At 41.6% G+C, this 23,381-nt stretch overlaps 1 protein-coding gene across 2 annotated transcripts in view; it reads left to right on the top strand.

The window, feature by feature from the left end:
• The window catches only part of atp2a3 (ATPase sarcoplasmic/endoplasmic reticulum Ca2+ transporting 3), a 44,479-nt gene extending 22,528 nt beyond the window's left edge, over positions 1-21,951 (top strand). The window contains exons 7-22 of one of the 2 annotated variants that reach the window (XM_038708370.1): positions 77-162; positions 1,973-2,437; positions 8,886-8,974; positions 9,951-10,053; positions 10,988-11,119; positions 12,943-13,059; positions 13,156-13,374; positions 13,894-14,229; positions 15,235-15,455; positions 15,563-15,765; positions 16,148-16,233; positions 16,602-16,735; positions 17,456-17,573; positions 17,843-17,960; positions 18,122-18,155; positions 18,278-21,951. In XM_038708370.1, coding sequence (XP_038564298.1) covers positions 77-162; positions 1,973-2,437; positions 8,886-8,974; positions 9,951-10,053; positions 10,988-11,119; positions 12,943-13,059; positions 13,156-13,374; positions 13,894-14,229; positions 15,235-15,455; positions 15,563-15,765; positions 16,148-16,233; positions 16,602-16,735; positions 17,456-17,573; positions 17,843-17,960; positions 18,122-18,126 — 2,432 coding nt within the window. In that variant the 3' untranslated portion in view covers positions 18,127-18,155; positions 18,278-21,951. The remainder of the gene's footprint in view (positions 1-76; positions 163-1,972; positions 2,438-8,885; positions 8,975-9,950; positions 10,054-10,987; positions 11,120-12,942; positions 13,060-13,155; positions 13,375-13,893; positions 14,230-15,234; positions 15,456-15,562; positions 15,766-16,147; positions 16,234-16,601; positions 16,736-17,455; positions 17,574-17,842; positions 17,961-18,121; positions 18,156-18,277) is intronic. The other variant, XM_038708369.1, reaches the window with a different exon arrangement.
• Positions 21,952-23,381: the final 1,430 nt, after the last annotated feature.

Genomic DNA, 23,381 nt, shown 5'->3' with positions numbered 1-23,381 from the left:
TGTTGGTAGAATAATCACCTGTCACGCCTACAGACCTAATCCGGTACAAATGTCTCATACAATCTGTTTTCTTTAGGGGAGTCTGTATCCATCATCAAACACACTGACCCTGTTCCTGACCCCAGAGCTGTCAACCAAGATAAAAAGAACATGCTGTTTTCTGTAAGCAACTTGCATAAGTACATGAACATACAGTGGGTACGGAAAGTATTCAGACCCCTTTAAATTTTTCACTCTTTGTTTCATTGCAGCCATTTTCCAAAAATCAAAAAAGTTCATTTTATTTCTCAGTAATGTACACTCAGCACCCCATCTTGACAGAAAAAAACAGAAATGTAGAAATTTTTGCAAATTTATTAAAAAAGAAAAACTGAAATATCACATGGTCATAAGTATTCAGACCCTTTGCTCAGTATTTAGTAGAAGCACCCTTTTGATCTAATACAGCCATGAGTCGTTTTGGGAAAGATGCAACAAGTTTTTCACATCTGGATTTGGGTATCCTCTGCCATTCCTCCTTGCAGATCCTCTCCAGTTTTGTCAGGTTGGATGGTAAACGTTGGTGGACAGCCATTTTCAGGTCTCTCCAGAGACGCTCAATTGGGTTTAAGTCAGGGCTCTGGCTGGGCCATTCAAGAACAGCCACGGAGTTGTTGTGAAGCCACTCCTTCGTTATTTTAGCGGTGTGCTTAGGGTCATTGTCTTGTTGGAAGGTAAACCTTCGGCCCAGTCTGAGGTCCAGAGCACTCTGGAAAAGGTTTTCGTCCAGGATATCCCTGTACTTGGCTGCATTCATCTTTCCCTCGATTGCAACCAGTCGTCCTGTCCCTGCAGCTGAAAAACACCCCCACAGCACGATGCTGCCACCACCATGCTTCACTGTTGAGACTGTATTGGACAGGTGATGAGCAGTGCCTGGTGTTCTCCACACATACCGCTTAGAATTAAGGCCAAAAAGTTCTATCTTGGTCTCATCAGACCAGAGGATCTTATTTATCACCATCTTGGAGTCCTTCAGGTGTTTTTTAGCAAACTCCATGCGGGCTTTCATGTGTCTTGCACTGAGGAGAGGCTTCCGTCGGGCCACTCTGCCATAAAGCCCCGACTGGTGGATTGCTGCAGTGATGGTTGACTTACTACAACTTTCTCCCATCTCCCGACTGCATCTCTGGAGCTCAGCCACAGTGACCTTTGGGTTCTTCTTTACCTCTCTCACCAAGGCTCTTCTCCCCCGATAGCTCAGTTTGGCCGGACGGCCAGCTCTAGGAAGGGTTCTGGTCGTCCCAAACGTCTTCCATTTGAGGATTATGGAGGCCACTGTGCTCTTAGGAACCTTAAGTGCAGCAGAAATTTTTTTGTAACCTTGGCCAGATCTGTGCCTTGCCACAATTCTGTCTCTGAGCTCTTCAGGCAGTTCCTTTGACCTCATGATTCTCATTTGCTCTGACATGCACTGTGAGCTGTAAGGTCTTATATAGACAGGTGTGTGGCTTTCCTAATCAAGTCCAATCAGTATAATCAAACACAGCTGGACTCAAATGAAGGTGTAGAACCATCTCAAGGATGATCAGAAGAAATAGACAGCACCTGAGTTAAATATGAGTGTCACGGCAAAGGGTCTGAATACTTATGACCATGTGATATTTCAGTTTTTCTTTTTAATAAATTTGCAAAAATTTCTACATTTCTGTTTTTTTCTGTCAAGATGGGGTGCTGAGTGTACATTACTGAGAAATAAAATGAACTTTTTTGATTTTTGGAAAATGGCTGCAATGAAACAAAGAGTGAAAAATTTAAAGGTGTCTGAATACTTTCCATACCCACTGTATATAATATGCTCAATTTGATGGAAGCCCTCTTCTCTGGGTCTGAAATGATTTTATAAGCGATTTGGTCAGAATATTGAATTTGACAGAGCTTTTATGCACTCCCCTGCACTCATTTTTCTCATCTTTTTTTTTTTTTTGCTCAGGGCACAAACATTGCTGCAGGCCGCGCCATAGGTGTTGTCGTTGCTACTGGCGTTGCCACAGAGATCGGAAAGATCCGTAATCAGATGGCATCTACAGAGCAAGAGAAAACGCCGCTGCAGCAGAAGCTAGACGAGTTCGGCCAGCAGCTCTCCAAGGTGATCTCCCTGATCTGCGTGGCTGTGTGGGTCATCAACATTGGCCACTTCGGAGACCCCGTCCACGGTGGCTCTTGGGTCAGGGGGGCTATCTATTACTTTAAGATCGCCGTGGCCCTGGCTGTGGCGGCCATCCCCGAGGGCCTGCCTGCTGTCATCACCACCTGCCTCGCCCTCGGCACGCGTCGCATGGCCAAGAAGAATGCCATCGTTCGCAGCCTGCCCTCAGTAGAGACCCTGGGCTGTACCTCTGTGATCTGCTCTGACAAGACGGGCACCCTCACCACCAACCAAATGTCTGTGTGCAGGGTAAGTGGCAATCAGGAAACAAAAAAATTTTTTTGTTTGAATGTGAGGATTTGACTGCTGGGGATACAGTTGATCTTATAGACCGACAAAGCTGAATTGGTTTAGAGGAGAAACTGAATCCTAAGTATTTAATTTCCACATTCTGTTATTTGCAACACTTCATATAAAGCTCCTCAAATTTCCATTTAAAAAAAGTGTTAAGGAGGTGGATTCTACAAGGGTTTGCTGTTGATTAGCTATTGATGATTGATCCCAATCTCTTTTTTCATACAAGAGGGGCTTAACAATCCTAGTGGTGTTGTTTACCTCTATTTGGCAGGTTTGAGATGGCTACTGGTGGAGTAGTTCAGGTTGCGTGACCCAGCAGCACCCAGAGCGCTGCAGAATATCATCAGATCAACTCACACATACGCAGTGAAGGTGTCCAAAATGTCACATCACCCGAATAAACACAATAGTGTTCCATATCCTGAACTGTCTTGTAGGGTTCAGTTTATAAATGGTCAATGATTACATTAGACAACAAACACTTTCTGTCTTAACGACAACTTCATGAGTAGCACATAACCCCACCCTTTCCTGTGCGTGTGCGTGTGCGTGTTGCTGGCTAGCAATGTTTGCTTCCAGCAAAGAATAAATGCCAGCACTGCTGTTTGTCTTGGCTTCTGTTAAATGCTCTAGATCTGCACACACACCTAATCTCAGTTAACACCTATTGTCCTAACATCCTCCATCTCACCTCTCACCCCAGCTCATGACCTCAGAGGCAGTGGCCATTATGAGTAGGGCAGCAATGAAGCCATGTCCAGACTAGTGTCAGTGGACAGTCTCGGCAGCTTAGTCAGGGTTTTCAATAGAAAGTCTGGATGTCATGCATTAGTTCATTGATTATAGAAAGGTATAATTTTTTTATTGTCATTCATTAATCACAAAGTATTAGATTGAGAAGGCACAAAAAATGACCACTGTGTGTGTGTGTGTGGGGGGGGGGGGGACCAGGAATTTATCTTTCGTAAATAGGTTTCTTGAAGTCTGCAGTAGAGGTCTTCATAGGTCTTCTTGGACCTCATCAGTAGAACCTGATGTGCATAAATAAATGAATAAAAAAAACAAAGAGACCCAGTACGAATACACTCTGGGATAGTTAGACCCAATACAAAATGCAGTCGACCTCAACAGCTCCTAATACAGAGAGAACACCGGCAGCAGTTTGATATGCCATTAAATGAATGTCAAGTCTTAAAAACTCTAAAAAAAAATTCAAAAATTATTTATTAATTTTTGCTTCAAAGACAAATTTATAGAAATACATGAAATCCTCTTTTCCCCTCCTGTACCAACAATAAACATTCTGTAGCCAACTTGACAGAAGTGATAAAAGATAATCATTTTCTAACCCTTCAAATAGTCCCTAAAACATTTGTCTAAAAATGTCTGAGCTTTACTGGAAAACTGACACATGCTACTTCCTAAAGTGTGTGTGTGTGTGTGCGTTATGTAACTTTTGTTGAACCGTATTCAATGTGGCCACACATGAGGGGATAATGGGTTACAAAGTCATCTAGTTGAGATATTTAATGACTGTAGTTAATGCAGAAGCTGATTGTCCTGCAGTGTGTATGTTGTGCTTTGGCTGTGTTTGGCCATCACTTACTCCAGTCATGAAAAGCCAGGAGAAAATATGCTCTTTGTGTCTGCATATGCATTGTATTTTCTTGCTTTTTTAAAATGGAGTTTGCATCGGAGGGCTATGCATATCCTGTATGGCAGACACTCCCTCCCCTTGCTCCCCAAGATGACGTGGAGTGCTGTATGATAAATGCGTAGCAGCAGGGAGTTCCCTCTAGCAGGAGGGGCATGGAGGAGTGATCTCACCACAACCCTGAATGAAAAAAAAAAAGAGCAGGCAGGCTGACTCTGGTAAATATTGACCTTCTGCTTCCACCTATACTCCCTGGCCTGCTGTTCTCAGCTCTCTGGTGGAAGATAAGGGGGCACGTACACACTCAAATTCTCACAAAGAAAAATCAAACTTCCCCTTTATCAGTGTTTTTTTTTCTCTCATAGTGCTTCCTGGAGACAGAAATCTTTGTGGTCACATGGCTCTTCTCATGTTTGTTGTATGCTGCGACCTCTGTTTTATGTTTTTTAAAAGTCACGGTCGAATGCCCACATGAATGTTTGCCCAGGCTTATCCATCTGTGCTTTATTCTCGGACTGGTCTCCAGCCAGTGGCCCTGACAGCGCCATGTGTCTCCCTATGTCTGGGGGTATCCCCATATCCACAGGATTTCCAGGGATTCCCCTCAGTTTCCTGACACTGTACTTTCCTTTTCCCTTTGCACATGCATACATGAGGAGACATACACACATAAAAGGGGTTACTCACCATTCATCCCCACACAAGCACAGAGGAAGTGAGTAGAAGAGTACAAACTTGTGGTGATATCACTGAGTCACATGGATCACACTGTGCCTTGTTTCCTTGGAGACCACAGTGGATCAGATCGTGAGGGAAAACTGACCACAGAAGAAAGGACAATCTCATTTTATTCCTTAGGCCTTGCTCTGTGTGTGCTGTATGTGCTTTTGTGAACATTACTGGGTCCCTGAGTAGTCATTGTTGATTTGATACAGAATAGGGTGCCTGATGATCTGTTGTGTAATTAAGAATTAAGCAGAACGGTAGCTATTAAAAAGTTCTGCGTTCATGGATGAATTATTAAAATTATTATCTAGATTTTTTAAGTTCTTTTTATCACTCCAAATTGTGGCTGCAATTGAAATACTTTCACATATTTTCAAAATTCTATTTTTATTTTTAAATTATTGAAGTGTCCACTGTGGTGGACACCATGCAACAAAGGAGGAAATGCCACACCTGACAAAAGGGAATATTATGTTTGTATGTCATGTTATACCATGTATTTAAGCTCAATTATTGAAAATTAACAATAAAACACATATTTTAAGAACAAATAGAGCACAGTAGTATTTATAACTGTAGTTACATGTATCTAACTTCATATTGAATAATATATCGGTTAAAACAGATCAACATCCAAATGTAACAGATTATATAGATCTAGTTAAAACTGATTTCCTTACAATACGTGAGTATTGTACTTCATCTTATCATGTGAAAACCTGCAAAGCAGTCAAAAGTTGCCATTTAATGCTGTAATATGCACTTTTGCATGGTTATTTATGGTTATATATTTGTTAAATGTCAGTTTTATTATAATACATAAGTGGACAGTTGGTTTTTGGTGTATAAATAATAAATTTTACTCTAAATTTTAGTTTATAAAACATAAACATTTTAATCATACTGGCAGGAATTGCATTTAGGCCCATCCCAGTTTCAGTTTAGTAACTTAATACATATCTGGTACTGTAGGAGAATGAAGAGAAAACAGTGAGGTTGATCTAAATGAGATAAACCGTAATACTGGGTTACATGCATGCATCATTTTCTGTGCCTAAGTAGGCAAATGGAATGGCGGACTCCATGAAAACTACTAAAAGGAATAAATTCTTTAGTAATTCTGTAAATTAAAAAATTACAGAATGAAAATCCTTGCGTCTAATATGGTGTAAGTAAAGACCTTTTTTACACAACTGTTATGCCCACAATTTGTCCTCAAAGCAGAATTTTTCGGATTCAAAACAACATATACAGGTGTACAGGTGAATGAAACTCATAAAACTACAACTTTTAATATGCATGTTAATTCTAGTGCTGTTTAAAAGAATGAAAATGTCAACACTGTTGTCCAAAATTACAAATGCAAAATTGCATGTTCTCACATAAGCTGTAATCTCACAGAGGCTATAATCATCATTCAGTAAGCCAGTTATTTATAACTGACTTTCATCATGTCCAGGCTAGACTACATCATCGGACTAAATGTAGTTACCCTGTTGCCGTAGAGAGTTGTTAAAGAATAATTACTCCATTAAAAGGCTAAACGTACCTTTAAGGCTCATGTTCTAAAGGGACAACCGCTACGTCTCATCTGAAGTCTGCCATCGATTTTGTGTTCCGTTTTTAAATTGGTGGTTGCTGGTAAGTCGTAGCACACACATACACACACAATCACTGACAGAAGAATCAAGACGAGTTTAACCAAATGGCCGCTTCATTAATTCTTCAATCAGTCAGATTTAATGGAGTCTCAAACAGAGTTAAGCTTGGTTGTGGGGGTGTTTTCACTGTGCGTATGTCTGTTTGCTGAACTTAGGTGTCAAGTTATTAAAAAAGTTGAATATTAATAAAGGAATAGGGGTCAAGGGCAGTCTTTTAGCATATTGTAAATTTGTTTGTCATTCAGGTAAGGAGTTTAGATGCACAGAGAGGTCTTGGACTGTGAATAGTCTTGTATATCATTCTTATAAACCACCAGCAACAACACTTCCTCCTTGTTTTTATCAATATATTAGTATTACCAGTGCATCGTGAAGCGCCCTTCCTGGGGGGATTTCATGAAAAAAAATTGCCAACAATGCAAATTCTTGGACAGCTCTAGGACTATTTCTCCTATCTGTAACTTATGCTTTGCTTTCAAGCAGTTGACTGGAGCATGTATGGCAGTGTGAGTGACTGATGAAGCTTTACATCAAGACGTGTGCATTTCTTGACTCCACCTCTCTTGTGATTCTTTTTTTAGCTTGCAGAGTAGTTCCTGTTTATAGCCACCATTTGATTTTCAAACTGTTTTACAACCTTTTATTTATCTGGAGGAAGTCAATATGTGTAAGGCAAGAATAGTTGGTGTTTAGTCCGCAGCATCCTGCTCCTTTGTATTTGCACAAGGTGCAGCCGTGACTCTAGTATGTTTTGACACCATGGGGCTGTGTGTGAATGGGAAGATACCGAATTTGACTGCTCAGGACATATACGAACATCACCACTACATCTCTCAGCATCACTATCGCTACATGCTGGCATACTGTGACAACAAAGGTGTTATGTTACCTCTGTGGGCACATGGAACTCAAGGACATGCAGGCACCTCAGAGCAGCCCATTAAAACCAGTTTTCATAAAATGAAACACTGGATGATTAACCTGTTAAATCAAAATTTTGAGATTGTAATCCAAGACACATTTTGTTAAATTCAGTGAATACTTCCTCACGGTTTGCTAGCTCTATGTTTCCGTGTGCTCTGAAATAAAATCCGGTTTGCCACACAGACCTGGCTCTGTAAATGGGAAAACAGAGAAAGTGGTGTGGGCCTTGCCACATAACGTTTTTCCAGCCAATCGGCTAACAGTAAGTGCTCGTGCAGAGGAGTGATGGGGGGAGGGGGACAGCGGAAGAGAGAGTTCTATACTCCGGCACATCTGAATGTGCTGTACTCCAGGCACTGTGAAGAAGGAGAGATGGCCAAGAAACAGCCAAATAGGGAAAGGTCTGAAGTATAAACAGAGAAGAAAGCTATATGACCAGGAAAGTGCTAAGATGTTTTAACGCTGGAGAAACCTCAGAGATTTTTGAAATGTGGGGGGCGGAGCTTCTGAGGGAGCACTGAAGAGAGTGGGCTGTATTTGTTTGGTGGCTGAGTTCAAATATGAACAATCGTTCTGCAGAATCACTTACTCTCCCTATAACTCCTTAACGTAGGACTAATGTAACTTTTAAAATGATAAATAATCCATTGTTTCTTTTATAAATTAAACAGTTGAATTGATAAGCAATAAAACACATTTTCTCTACTATAGACTAAGTATCAAAAGTTGTTGGTAGCTTATGTTGGCTAACATTAGCAAACTTGATAGATATTGCTGTGAAACCTGTCCTAGTCCATAGACATTAAGACTATTCTGTACTTTTGCTACTGTTATACTATGTTTTTATTATCAGTCTATAATTGTTGTAGCCACATTGACTGCCATGCGAAACTCACATAGCCTCACTAGAAGTCATTTTAAGGGGCAGTTATATAGACAAAAAGTTTTCCTACACACTATGAACATGTCATATACTTCATGTATATGTTTCTTCTGACACTTAATTGAAGCTAAAAGATACACTAAAGTACTTACTGAGTGAAATATACAACTCAAAATGCCATAGTGTTAAAGGTGCACGGTGCTCCATTACACAGAGTGGAAATATTCCAGATATCCTCTGCATCACTTTTCCCCATGTGAAGTACCAGTCTTTAATATTTTACTATATAAATTACGGATATGTTTACATGTATAATGGAAGAGTTGAACTTGATGATGACAACCAAGAGAAACCATATTTGTATGGATCTGAAAAAAGTTTCCCCAAACAACATGCTTCAATTGTGAATCCACTGGAGGGTACAGAGTCAAGGGAAAGTTAGCTTTAAAATAAATATTTACTGTGGTTATTACTGTCACTATCTACTCTGCAGTTTTGCCCAAATAACTAACTATACTGCCTCTGTTTGTGTTTGCCATTTTTCCTCCCCAGATGTTTGTTGCAGACAAGGTGGAAGATTCAACCTGCACCCTTCATGAGTTCTCTATAACTGGTTCTACATATGCCCCAGAGGGACAAATGTGAGTGTCACAGTTGAAAGATGTAATACTCTTATTGGGGAAAGTCTGACCACTATGATACCTTTTTATTATATGAAAAATGTACTCACACTAAACTCAAAAAGTTATACTACCACCCTCTTTCCCTCGTCCTGGCTTTGATGAAATTCAGAATTTTCAAAACAAGATGCATTATAAATAGATGTAGTCAAGCAAACTGTGATGTGGTCTGTGGTCCAAGATGTATTACATCAGTGCTAATGATTCCCAAAAAATGTTTTTAGCTGTGCTTTATGTGTTGCTATGGCAATTTCTGCGATAACCAGGGAAATAGTTAGTAATCTTGGATGCATCAGTTGCTTTTTGTTGTGTGTGAGTATGACTAGAACAATCATGTGAAATCATAACACTACTAAGCTTCAGCTGCACTGTATTCCGATTGCATCACACACCCTCTTACAACAGTGCTGAAGTGTGGCGTGAACTTGGGTAGATAAACTGAACAAAGGGTCAGATTTTTAGTTGTTTGCTCATTTTGATCTCTGCCATATCCGAATGTTTTAGCAATATAGGTAGGTGGCTAGTCATTAGGTAGGAGCAGGATTCTACAGTCCATTGTGTATACGTGTTGTTTATTTTGCTGTTTGGTGAGTACAGCACTCTGTACGAACCTGTCTATTTCATAACAGCAGAGTGTGGGTTATTGTGTGGGAGCTTCGCTAGCAACGGTTGCAGTCTCTACTGGGAAGGGATCCATGGTTGTCATGCCATCAGCACAGCTCGTTGGGAACACACGCACACGCACACGCACAGATACACAAATACACTGTTTACTACTGTACAACCATTGTTTCAGTCAACTTTGGAATGCTAAACAACTGAATATCTTCCCCACTCATACATATTGATGGGGTTACTGTGTCTAAGGTGTAGCGAACTGTGAAGTGTTTTTTCCCTTGTGTTTTGTTTTGTGAGTGACTGTGTGTTTTCCTTCCAGACTGAAAGGAGACAGGCCCGTCCAGTGTGGAGACTATGATGGACTTTTGGAGTTGGCCACTGTGTGCTCTATGTGCAATGACTCTTCATTAGACTACAATGAGGTCATTACACACACACACACACACACACACACACACACACACACACACACACACACACAGATAATTGTATAGTTACAGTTTGAATTAGAATTTCCTCCTCTATAGCTGACATCATTTTTAAAAACCATAATTTCTATGCAAAATAAGCCCATCTGTAACACATACAGCATTGTGTGTGTTTCTTTGCAAATGTCCTCATGCATTTAAAGTATGTATATACGCACTGCAATGTCTCCATAAACGGAAGAACAGGAACACATACACAAACACACACACTGCAGAAAGTCCTCTCATCTTCAGCGGAGCTAATTTTACTCTGATGTATGATCTTTTTCTCTGGTTTGGTTTGCTTTTCTCACCTCTTTGTCATCACCATGGTATCATGGTGACCATGCTGAGGCCAGGGAAAAGGCACCTCTCGACTCCCATGTATCCATCCAGACTAACTGTTTCTGTTCTCGTAAGTGGTCGTTTTGCCACCACTTTTGTGCGTTTTTGAATAAAGACACTGAATATGAGATCAAGTGTGCTAAGCTAAGCCATGAGAGAGGAGGTGGGGGGCAGAGGAGGCAAGTGCTGGAGAGGAGCTAGGTGTTTTATTGCCGTCTATGCCCAGTCACACTAACAAATGATGCTTCATCTCACCTACTCCACATCTGAGCTGGCAAGGGCACACACTTTGCACGTATGACTCAACATTTGCGGAGGCGGAGGTGAAGAACTTACTTATTTGTTGTGGAGTCATTCTTGTGTCATTTTGAAGAGGGTCGTTCACATTTAACAATGGAGACGGTGTATGACTGTTTCTCCTCAGATCGAATGTGTCAAATGTGTCATTATAAAGGGGCTTGCTGTCATTCCGCATCCATAAAACACTTTCTAATTCCAAAAACAGTTCAGAAGTATGTTTTGATCTATTTCTGTCCTCTTGTAGGCCAAAGGGGTTTATGAGAAGGTGGGTGAAGCCACCGAGACGGCTCTGACCACTTTGGTGGAGAAGATGAACGTCTTCAAGACGGACCTGTCTGGACTCAGCAAGGTGGAGCGTGCCGGTTCCTGCAACTCGGTAAGCAACATGTGGAGATGTGTGTGTGTGTGTGAGTGTGTTTGTGTGTGTGTGAGACCCTGCGGTGTGATGTTTGTCTGTTTTAAAGGGGGGACTCCACCGACTTTACACATCAAAGTCTGTTCACAGGTCTTGAGGGAGTACTACTTCAAATGTGAAAAAGCTGTAAAAAGCCGTTTGTGTCTGCAGAGGGAGCTGCACAAAATCTGAAACTGCCTTTCACTTGACTCAAGAAGTGAGTTTACCAGACCTCTGTAGCCCGCTCCTTATCGCTGCCTGAGGCTGGCGGCTCGAGGCTACATCAGCTGTCACTAGCATAATACAACCAAATCTCCAACCAAGCTATTAATGGTTGAGTTGCATTGTGGGTAATATAGCCGCCAGGTTTTGACAAGGAAGAAGTACGCGTGGAATAAAAGAGGCGATATCTGTGGTTCTGCTCAATTGATTCTGATCCTTTTGTTGTTTTTTGCTTTGTTTGTTTTTCCTTGTTTTTAAATGTCCGCTGTGAGTCCAACAATGTTATAGATTTGCAATGTGTGGCATACTATTGTAATGTCCAATCAATGCTATATGAGGTGCTTAAACCAAGCCTGTTGATGTATGGTACTCATCTTTATTCATTTATTCATCTATGGTGAGCATATTGTTTGCTTTAACAAGTGGCATATCTGCTGGTAGGGTTTGCACTTCTTACTTTGCTCAGTATACCATACTGTACATTGCCAGGTTGTTGAGACGACATAATGACCTAGTATGCCCCATATTTGTACCAGATTATATTTTGCATTTAAGTGTTGTTTTATCCACAGTGACAGGAGAGTTTATAGCTCAGGGTTCAGTTTCTTACTCTAGCACAATTAAACAAAGCACAAGGTTGTTGATAGACACATGTGTTTGACTTCAGGGTGTTTAGGTCAGTTTTGTACAAAGCTAACTGCAGCTTATTCTAAATGAATTACTTCCTTTAAGAAGATGTCAGGTCAGTGTTAAAAGTGTTGAGTCTGACCTGTGCATGAGACCTGTATGTTTTGGTGTCTGAATGGCCAGTGGATCACTAAGCTGATGTTGGGGTTTCAGTGCTGAGGGGCCTGTTACCCAGTGCGTTGAAGTCAGTCACCTCTGGTTCCAAGCCTTTTCGCTCCGCTGTAGATAAAGGTAATTAAAATCCCTGTTGGTCTCGCTTCCAGGAAGAACAAAGCTTGTAGTGACAGAAGTCAGAAGGGTAGAGAAGCAGAGGTCTGACTGAATGTTTTCTGGTTTTGATTCAAACCTCAGCACGTGCTTAATGGATAAATGCTTAACAAGAACATGCATCTCAGCTAATTTTTAAGTTTTCCAAATCTCTCGCTGGAGAACACAGCAAGAAAACAGAAGGAGGAGCTGGAGAATAATTTCCCAGCAAACCATGCTGAGACAAACTCCCATTGCCTGTTTAATAAAGAGGGGAAGTCTGTCACATTGACAGATGTGTCAGAGTGTCAGGACATCCGTGTCAGGGTGTGTGTACATCACAGCTGTCTGGCGAGACAGAGAGCATGATCAATGTTAACCTTTCAGCCTTTCATGTGGACTGGATCAGAACAGACTCTGAACTAGAGGGACACCTACTGGTAGAACAAGACTTGACAATAAATATACATGGTATGGAAGGAAGAGAGATGTTTCCCTTAAAAATAGGGATGTATACTTCCAGTTGCTGTTCATCTGTCAGTAGCTCTGTCATCACCCACCTGCTGACAGCTGTTCACAAACACAGCTACTTAGGTCAATTTCTTCTTATTAATATTACTACTCTTTTCTCCCTCTTTTTCATCCAACAGGTGATCAGGCAGTTGATGAAGAAGGAGTTCACTCTGGAGTTCTCTCGTGACCGCAAGTCCATGTCTGTCTACTGCACCCCTGTAAAGCCCGGTTCCCAGAGCAAGATGTTCATCAAGGCATGAATAACTACTAATACACACATAGATGTACTTTTTCATCACTTCCATTTGTTGTCATTTTTGATTGACATTCTTGTTTTGTCTCAATCACAGGGCGCTCCAGAGAGTGTGATTGAGCGGTGCCACTACCTGCGGGTGGGGACAGGCAAGGTGGCACTGACACCAGCCGTGCGTGACCAGCTGATGTCTAAGATCAGGGACTGGGGGACAGGCAGGGACACCCTGCGCTGCCTGGCGCTGGCCACTCATGACACCCCGCCACGCAAAGAGGACATGGACTTGGAGAATTCCCACAAGTTTGCACAGTATGAGGTACAGCAGAGGAGCTTGGTAACATCTGATGTTTAGCCTGGGAATCCTTGTTGTTCAAATAGGCTCTATTTAAATCTTTCGTCTAGGAATTATGGGCAATGGTGTTCATTAAAAGCCAAAAAATAAGGGGCCAAGCTGCCTGTTTCTTCACTGTTTCCCAGTCTTGCCCATTGTCTACTTAGCTTCATTTTTTACTGACAGATACAAGAGTATTTCCAATCAGCTCATCTAACTCTCAGCAAGAAATCAAATAAGCGTATTTCTCATAATGTCGAACTATTCCTTTAATGCCATCTTTGCTGCTGTCTGTCTTCTGTTGGACACATAGCAGTTGTTAAATCTTATCTTTATTCACTTGAAGCATAGAGCCTTTATCTTGGAGCAATAACTTTGTTGTGTAGAAAGTAATGTGTTGGGTGTGAGGTGAATTGCATTTATGTGAAACTGAAGTGAGATTTCTCAGATATAGTTCCTGTGCAACCTAATCCTCTCTCTCTTTCGTTCTCTGTTTCCATTCAGTTGGGTCTCACGTTTGTTGGCTGTGTGGGCATGCTCGACCCACCCAGGAAGGAGGTGATCGGTTCAGTGAAACTGTGCAACGAGGCAGGTATACGTGTTATCATGATCACAGGAGACAACAAGGGCACAGCTGTGGCCATCTGCAGACGAATTGGCATCTTCGGCGAGGATGAGGACGTGACAGGAAAGGCCTACACGGGCCGTGAGTTTGATGATCTCCCGCCGGAGGCCCAGAGAGAAGCCGTAAAACGGGCGCGATGCTTCGCCCGCGTCGAGCCAGCTCACAAGTCCAAGATCGTTGGATATTTGCAGTCATTCGATGAGATTACTGCCATGGTGAGGAGAACAGATGATGCAACTTCCAACTTATTCTGTACACCCGCCCCACCCCCTTCAACTGTTAGATTTTTCTCTGCTTCCTACAAATCTGCACATAGCACTTTTCCTCTGTCATGTATTTCTTTATGTCTGTTGCAAAGCAAAAAAAATCTTTTTCCCCTCATTCCATCAAATGTGTGAATGTGAATGACTTGGGGAGAATGCATGAGAAGAGGCCAGTGAGGCGTGACATGTTTCAGATCTGAGGTTGCTCTCTCAGACACTGCTATCAAAAGCTGTCATTTCTGGCCCGCTCTGCTGCTTCCTATCTGAATCAGGTCTCAGAAGAAGGGTTGATCCGAAGGGAAGATGGGAGGGTGGGAGGGAGGGAGACAACAATATCACCATTTGCCTGTCAGACTACCTCCACCATTCGCCGCAGCCTAAAGCCGCTTTAGGCCCTGCCATGACAGATTAATATATCTCACTTGCTCAGCTTTAGATTAATCCTGTCTGGATCTAAAACGATAATTACACTTTGCATGATGAGATAGAGGCTCCTTTTCAATCATTGTAAGTTTGTTAGACCCATCTGTGTTCAAAGAATAATCTTCCCTAAAAGTGTAACATGGGCTCTGTATTTTGAGACTTAATAAGTTGAGACAAGAGCAGTGACAAAAAAAAGTCTATTTTGTTATTCTTTCATGTTTAATACACCACATTGGTTTGTGCATGCCAAAGAAGTTATTTGAATTTTTTTTTTCTCTCCGTTTTCTTTCTTTCTTTTATTCAGCTTTCTGCCCCTGAAAATATTCCTCTGTTACTTGAAACTCGCTCTTAATACTGTTGCAGTGTCCTCAAAGTCTGCCTCTGTTTACAATTAATATTGCAGCCTTCTTATTGAAATGATGGGTCTTTTATGTGTTACATAAGTTAATGTTTGTTCACATTATTAGGAATTCATATACCATCTCGTGAGTCAGGTTATTTGATGCATTAATGACAGAAGTTTCCTTGTTGCAGACAGGAGATGGTGTGAATGATGCCCCGGCCCTGAAGAAAGCAGAGATTGGCATCGCCATGGGCTCCGGCACAGCAGTGGCCAAGTCAGCATCTGAGATGGTGCTGTCTGATGATAACTTCTCCACCATAGTGGCTGCCGTGGAGGAGGGCAGAGCCATCTACAACAACATGAAGCAGTTCATCAGATACCTCATCTCCTCTAATGTGGGAGAAGTAGTCTGGTGAGGAACGGAAACATACTCTGTCGCAGCCACCATGTGGGACTATCTTCGCCTTCAGTCTGATGTCCTCAGCTGACGTTTGTGTCTTCTCACTGTCCAATCTCCAGCATCTTCCTGACAGCCATCCTGGGTCTCCCTGAGGCTTTAATTCCAGTCCAGCTGCTGTGGGTTAATCTGGTGACCGATGGCCTGCCTGCCACTGCCTTGGGCTTTAACCCCCCGGACCTGGACATCATGGACAAACCTCCCCGCAACCCTAAGGAGCCTCTCATCTCTGGCTGGCTCTTCTTCAGATATCTGGCCATTGGAGGTAATATTAGCTCTGACCTAAACTGTGAATCAAAGTGCGATCATGTATAGACTGGTTTCTAGTTTACAACTGAGATGCATGTACAGTAAGGGGGTTGAACAAAAGTTGCTACACTGTCATGGTAGCTTATGTGTGGAATTTTTAATTATTTGAATATTTAAAAAATAAAGAAACATACTCAAAACCAGGCACCCAAGGTTAAAAGCCCACTAGCCCCCCCCCCTCCTAATACAAGTAATGTTAGCATACCAAAAAAATTTACATCAGCATGAAATTCCTGCTGTTTGCAAGCATAAGTTAAGATGTCTCGAATTTTGAACATTAATGTTAGCATGTATGAATTTTTTGACATACAGTATGTGTCTGACTGCTTTTCCTTTAGGATATGTGGGTCTTGGAACAGTGGGTGCTGCCACATGGTGGTACCTTTTTGATGAAGAAGGCCCACAAGTGTCTTTCTATCAGCTGGTGAGTTGCAAAACATCGTTCTGTTCTGCTCAGTCTGTCTTCTTTATTTGCTGCAGCACCGTCCTGTCATCAGAATATTGGGAGTTTTCCATAATATCTTGAAATGCACCCCCTCCCAGTCTCCTTTACTTTCCCCGCTGTTGGGACACAGTAATGTTTGGTGATCCCAGCAGTGTACAGAAATAGAAAGGCAAGTAAGACCCATGTGGTTTGATTGCACTCTGGGTGGGAATGAGGCCAAGGTTCTGCAGCTGTTCCCTTATCACATCTGAGCTCCGCTAAAAACCAGGTCACAGAGGTCCTGGTGACATCCTGCTGACACACATACGCACACACACACACTAACTCCTGCCTGTCTCTCTCTACAGAGACACTTCATGCAGTGTACTGAGGACAACCCCATGTTCAAGAACATAGACTGTGAGGTGTTTGAATCCCGCTACCCCACAACCATGGCCCTGTCTGTGCTGGTGACTATCGAAATGTTCAACGCACTGAACAGGTCAGTCCTCCTCTGTTGTGATGTTGGGGCAAACACTCCCTAAATGTCAAGAAGCTCAGATATTTAATAAAAACAATTGTGAAAGAATTATACAGCCATGTGAGGGAGAACAGCATAGTTCCCATGCCAGAAAAACAAATCCATCAAAAACATCAACTCTTTTCACTGCTGAAGGACTTAATGTTGCTGGTTATAATGGCCATATATTTTAGATTCTGCATTTGGTGAATGTGGCAAAGGAGTCAAGCTTAATAGCCACACATCTTATGAAATGGAATAATGCTTATTTGGGGAGGCAGAAAATAAAAGGAACAGTGGTATGAAGGGAAAACTCCCCGCGTTTTTGCCAGATTTGCTCATGGAGCAAGTCTGTCAGTAGCTCCCTATAGAAACAAATGCTAATGTCTCATTTAGGAAAGAATCTGAGAAAGGGAAGGTTAAAATAAAGAGTTGCCCGACTAAATAAAAATGTTATCCCAAGACGGTCAGTAAAACTGACTGAGGGGACACATGTTTACGTGGTTGCAAAGACATTCCAATAAAATGTTATTGCTTATTTCTTTAATTGTAATGTAGTTGTATGTAATTGTTAATTGTCTGTGAGCTTGCCACAGACTCTCTTTTGATCTTTGTAACATGATAATAACTTCCATCTAAGTCCCTAATGTCAAGCAGCTACATTGTTAACATGTCTTGATCTATTGAAACGTCCCCCGCCAGTTTGTCTGAGAACCAGTCCCTGGTCAGGATGCCTCCCTGGGTCAATGTTTGGCTGCTGGGAGCCATCATCCTCTCCCTCTCCCTCCACTTCTTAATCCTCCACGTTGAGCCTCTGCCGGTGAGTAATTATACTCATACACATGATGGTCCAAATGCATTACAATCTCTTTTAAAGGTAGATTCTTCTTGATTATGTTGACACGAGTGTTGTTTCTAACGGCAAAACATGCCTCGAGAGAAAAGTCCGGTGGCGCATGCAAATAGACAAAGCACAACCAAATGGTACAAACCATCACACAGTGGGGGGAAAAAAGTTACTAAATTACAAAGTTTCATTGATCTATTATTAGAAGACTTCCTGACTTTTTGGTTTCCTCTGTCCTTCAGCTGATCTTCCAGGTGACCCCTCTGCGCTGGTGCCAATGGATCATGGTCCTGAAGATTTCCATCCCGGTCATCCTCCTGGATGAGGCACTGAAATATGTGTCCAGGAATCATCTAGAAGGTATGTTGACACTTGCTCATCCACTTATTCAATGGATGAAATAGTCTGAAAAAGTTGGTAAAGTTTATTAAAATAAATGAATGGTCTTGTGGTGTTAAAAATCAGATTTTACTGACAAGTTTCCTCTGCTCTTTTTTCTTTCTCATGCATTTCTAATTCAGCCTAAATTCTTTTTATCTCACCTTCTGTCACAAGGTACTCTATTTCCAACCTCTTCATGCCTTCTTCTTCTCTCTCCAATAGAAACTTGCAGCTTTAGACCGATGACACTTGTTATTTTGTCTTCTAAATTACGTGGTTTTTTTGTATGCCGGCAGGTGATGAGGAGAAGAAATATCGGAGGAGATGGCAGCTGAACTAAGACCTCTCCCTCAACACACTCACACACTTAGACAAACACCTACCCTCTTCCCTTTATGAGCTAGAAACCTTTTCTCTCCCCTGTCCTCATTCCCCACTCCTGCATGTCCAACAAACCACCACTAGAAATGAGCAGGGCTTGCATGAGAGTGTGCAAGAAAGAGAGCATGCGAGCATGGCTTTGTACGAGTTTGTGTGTAAATGAGCACTGCGCGCGCGCGCGTGTGTGTGTGTGTGTGTGTGTGTGTGGTTGTGTGCGTGAAAAGGCAGATGCAGGCCTGTCCTTATAGTTGCAAGAGCGAGAAACAACTGCAGAAGAGAAAAAAAAAAGAAGACAAAACTGCCCAGGGCTCTGCTTTTTAAACATTTCTGCTCATTGGTTTTTTGACTGTACAGTACAAACATAGTGGTGCAATAACTGGATTTTGGGGAGAGAAGGAGAGCGAGGACAGGGGAACGGAGGTTGATAATATTGGGTGGGTGGGTGGGTGGGTGGGGAGCGGGGTTGAAATTAGCAGAGAGACCGAAAGAGAGACTGAGAAGCCTGCCGTGGAGAAGGGACCGGTGTGCACACTGGCAAAGGATGAGCATCAGCAAGAATGTGGAAGGTGGAAACAGGCGGCTCTCGAAGCGGCATGACCAGTGTCAAGAGCCATCGTACCTGTGTGTGTCCACGAAAACATTATCTCGAGGTATTGCCCAGGCTTCTGCCACCTACACTACTGGCACTGAATTCCAGCCAGCTCTGCAGGAGCACGCCCTTGTCAGCACCACACAATTGTATCTCTGGCCAGTTTGTCATAGCGCTGCTCCTTCATCACTCCTCGTCTTTCCCCTCACGCCATACAAAGTCTAACTCCTATTGATCATTTTTTATGCAGAATTACTCTCCTTCTGCCCGTCTTGCTCTCTCTCTCTGTCTCTCTTTCTCGCTCTCTGTTGAGGAGGTAGCTGTGGTCCCGGGATCGTGACGTTATCGGGCTCTTGAATTAGGGTGTGGAAATGTCGCTCCACGTAAAGGTGTGAATAGCTTTACGCTGCTTGGCCGCTTCCTTCGGCTTTTAATTGGAGGAGTTGAGGTCAGCTCAAAGAAAGAATAAAATAAAGGATATAAAAATGTCGAAACAGTAACCAAACCAGCATATCAGTAGAGTAGTTGTCAGCCGGTCCACTGAGCTGGTCCTGTTGAGCCTCACGTTAATGTCCATCTGCTGTGAGTTTTAGCCGTCAAATATCTAAATTAAAGGTCGATCTGAACAGCAAGATAAAGCTCCATGACATTTTGTGCAGAATAATTGTCTCAGACTGTCATTGTTGATTTACCGTTTAATTTCTTCAGTTTTTTCTAACCCTGCACCAAGATGCGTGTGCGTGTAGCCTTACTTGAATTAATTTGTCTAATTTGACTCGATAGGCTTTTTAGTCATTGAATCCCACAGATGATGTAGTTAAAGTAAGTTATGGATTGGCAACTAAACTGCTTGATTGTCTCACTTGCTTATGAATTGTTTCTAAATTAAGCACATTTAACATCCATGCCTTATACAGCCCACTGCACATCCACATTGAGCATGTGGTCCAAATGAATGTGTTTCTGCTAACCTTTAATAACTCTCTTTACCAACTACTCTCACTCATACGTGCCCTAATATTGGTATTCATTCTGATCACTTAAGGTCTTAAAGACTCTGAATGTCCACCTGGTCTAAGACATGTTTAATAGGAAAGCCTTTTTGTTGTGCTTTGTGCACTGCTCCCTCAGCTCCTCCTGCTCTCTCAATGCTTTAGCGTTTCACTTGGGTATTGTTTTTATAATGACTAGATAGTAATGTATTTGACTGAATTAACCAACGGGCCCTGGTGCTCTGAGGACCGGGTCAGCGGTGTGTTTGGTCTCCTGTTTCTTCCACATACAGTAGGATAGAGGAGAGTGCACATTAAAAAAAAAAAAAAAAAACCTTTCCAAAGGTGCTGGATCAAAAACAGGAATATGATCTGTGTACTCCATCAGTTGCTTCTTATTAATTCATATGAATTTAAAAAAGCAACATTACGCGATCTTCAAGACAACTGTTGCCTGAAGATCTCGTTGATTGATACAGCGTGCAGATCTTTCTTCTTTTTCCTTCCTCTTCTTGCTTCCAGACCTGATTTCAAAAGGCGGGACTGATTTCAGTGTGTTCAGCAGTGTGTCAGATCATGGTTTAGAATCTAAAGGAAAATCCATCCTTAAACACTTCAACATCAGTGACCAATCTGCTGTTGCTTAAACGACTGTGTGTAGTTGTATTCATCTATTTAGTTGCTTAGTGATGATTCTTACTTACTCCAGGGGATAACTAGCCAGACTTAGATGGCATGACATCATCGGCTCCAGATATTTCCAGCTCCACATGCTGTCTGGGGACATTTTTGGCAATGTACAGTAGGGAATCACTCATTTAAGTGAACGTTGATGAAGCAAACTGAGTACACTAAAAAGTAATAAAACACATTACCAGACACAAAAAACTCCTGAAAGGCCTGATGACCACTGACAATGTGAGAAGATTTAAGGGTGGAATATTCCTTATCATTTTATACCAGAAGTTGGATTTTGGGCCAAGTAAATAATGGCTTGATTTTGTTTGTAACTGACATAAAACAGCCTTTTTGTTCGGCCATTTCTTCAGTCTGTAAGGATTTTTTTTTACTGTCTTGAGAATGTGGCACCTCTGTCCGGACCAGCAGACCACATGTCCCTGTCCCAGGTCTCCTTTGCTCTGTAACATGCTGGCACTCTGGCCACCAGGCACTATAGGTCTGTATAGCCTTGTTATTTACTACTGAATCCTCAGCTCTGTACAGACGATGAGAATATGATCGCATGGAACCTTGTTACTGTAATAATAACCTATACAGTATATAATATTTAATTTTTTGATAACTTACATCAATGAAACCTATTTACCAACAACAGGCAGACTTGCGAGAAGCCATTTTTTATTTTTCTTTAAGCACATGGTATCTAGGATCTCATTTATTGTTTTGTAGAATAGAAAGGTTGTTTCTTCATTGTTCCTGTTTTTACAGTTGGTGGGGTTTTTGTGTCTTTTACTGTAGGGGAAAAAGAATGACGTTATCATGTTTAAGATAGACAAGAATCATGCTTATGCTAATTAATGATGATGACGCTGATGTCATGTCAGTGATAGTTATCCGGTGTGAGAATGTTCAAGAATTTGTGAATGACCTGTGTCTGGTTTACACTGAGCGATAAGCAGCGAGGAATCCTGGCTTATGAAGTTTAATGACTGTACATTGAAGGGCTTGGTGTGGATGCAGGCTCTAGAGATCCGTGACAATCCTTTTGGTTCTGACAACTCTTCCAGCATGGTACTTAAAGTCCTCTACCATCTGTAAAAAAAAAAAAAAAATAAAGCAAATGAGTGATCAGGTACATATTAGTAATATCTCACCAACAGTTCCCCTTTTCTTTGTCTGTATAGACAAGTAAACAGTCTCTAGAGCCCGAGTTCCACCTCTGAGAAATAAAAGGATTCTCTGTATTGCCTTGTTAATATTAATTGTGGACACATAATTTTATAAATGACCAAGACGTGGAAATAAAGATAATTTATCTTGTTATTTATTCAGAGGCTGTGTTTTTTTTCATGTACCATTTGAAAACAAAACAAACGTTTTTCTCTCTTTATGAGCAGTTTTCCTTGGAACTACTTTCTACAGAAGAAATTGTTCCAATGAATGATTTTGACAGGCGGTTCTGTGGGTTATCCTGAAGAATTGGAATAATGTAATTTTTCAATGCGTTAAGGAACCCCAAACAAAATTCCATCTGAGGATGTTTTTTTCTAAACTGACCCTTTTCCCAGGTGAACACAACAGTAGAAAGATCAGTTCGTTCTACATGTTGATGCAATGTTAGAAACAGAAGGTCTAGTTTTGAGAATAGGTGTCACATACACCAAAACAGGATAGCAAAAACAGGATCTGCACGCTCAAAAAATGTTCTGTTTTAAGACTCTCCATGACAGAGTAGAGCATCCACATCCAAAACACTTCTACAGCTGCTGGATTAAAAACAAAACATACTAATGTAATTTCATAGAGCAATGTTTGGATCTAACAGACATCTTTGTCAGGCATTGTCAACTAACCTCAGAAAGCAGGACAAGCAATGTATAGACACAAACACAAGCATCACTCAGGTGGTCGTGATCTGCATGATTGAGAGTCAATCTGCTCAGACTGGACCAATCAGAGAAGAGCTGGATGACGCAGTCTGACACTCTTATGTAGGGGACAAAACATGCCCTCCATCTGACAAAAGAAAAAAAAACAAACTATAGATTCAGCAAAATGTAAGACATGAATCACATCATCCAAAAAGGAAACAATGATCATAATACTTTACATGTACAAAACTATTCATACAGTCAACAAAATCACATACTGGTGTTAAAAAGGAAAATACTGTGACACAAAGGTGTTCATTTAAGATTGCAAACAGCACAATCAAATGTACCAAATCATGACTTCAGACAGGGAAACATTAAGTGGTGATAGAGAAATAACATTAAAATGCATATATTTAAGGCAGTCTGTTTACTGCTCCATATCTTGCCCTTCATTCACATTTGTCAATATTCTTCCTGCTCAGACATCTTAGACACGTTGAGTTGGGTTTGGTTTAGGTTAACTTTATTGCCATTACAATAAACAATAGGAATTTCCCTTGATGAGCTGAGCTCAGAGAGCCACTGGACAGGACAATATTCAACACATCATAATAATAAAACCATTAGAACATGTTAAATATCCCAGAGGATATTTCCTCAAAGAGAGGGGCTGCTGTGTGAGACAATGCTCAGAGCCTTTTGGGGAGGCCAACTTTACAAATTGAAGAGAGAGACTGTAGGGAGTGGCCAATCATTTTAGATGCAGCCTTAACTATTATCTCTAATGCATTAGTTTGTGAAGTAGTCAGGCTACCAAACCAAACTGAACTTTCCTTTAAATGGCCTGTCTGACTCCTTAAAAACATTATCTCTGATGTAAACG

Source organism: Micropterus salmoides, unplaced genomic scaffold, assembly GCF_014851395.1.
Source record: "Micropterus salmoides isolate LMB-PRFRI ecotype aquatic unplaced genomic scaffold, ASM1485139v1 Ms_hic_scaffold_9, whole genome shotgun sequence".
In the NCBI taxonomy this organism is placed as follows: Eukaryota; Metazoa; Chordata; class Actinopteri; order Centrarchiformes; family Centrarchidae; genus Micropterus; species Micropterus salmoides.
Note: the sequence above shows the minus strand (reverse complement) of the source record. Positions and strands in the feature narration are given on the sequence as shown.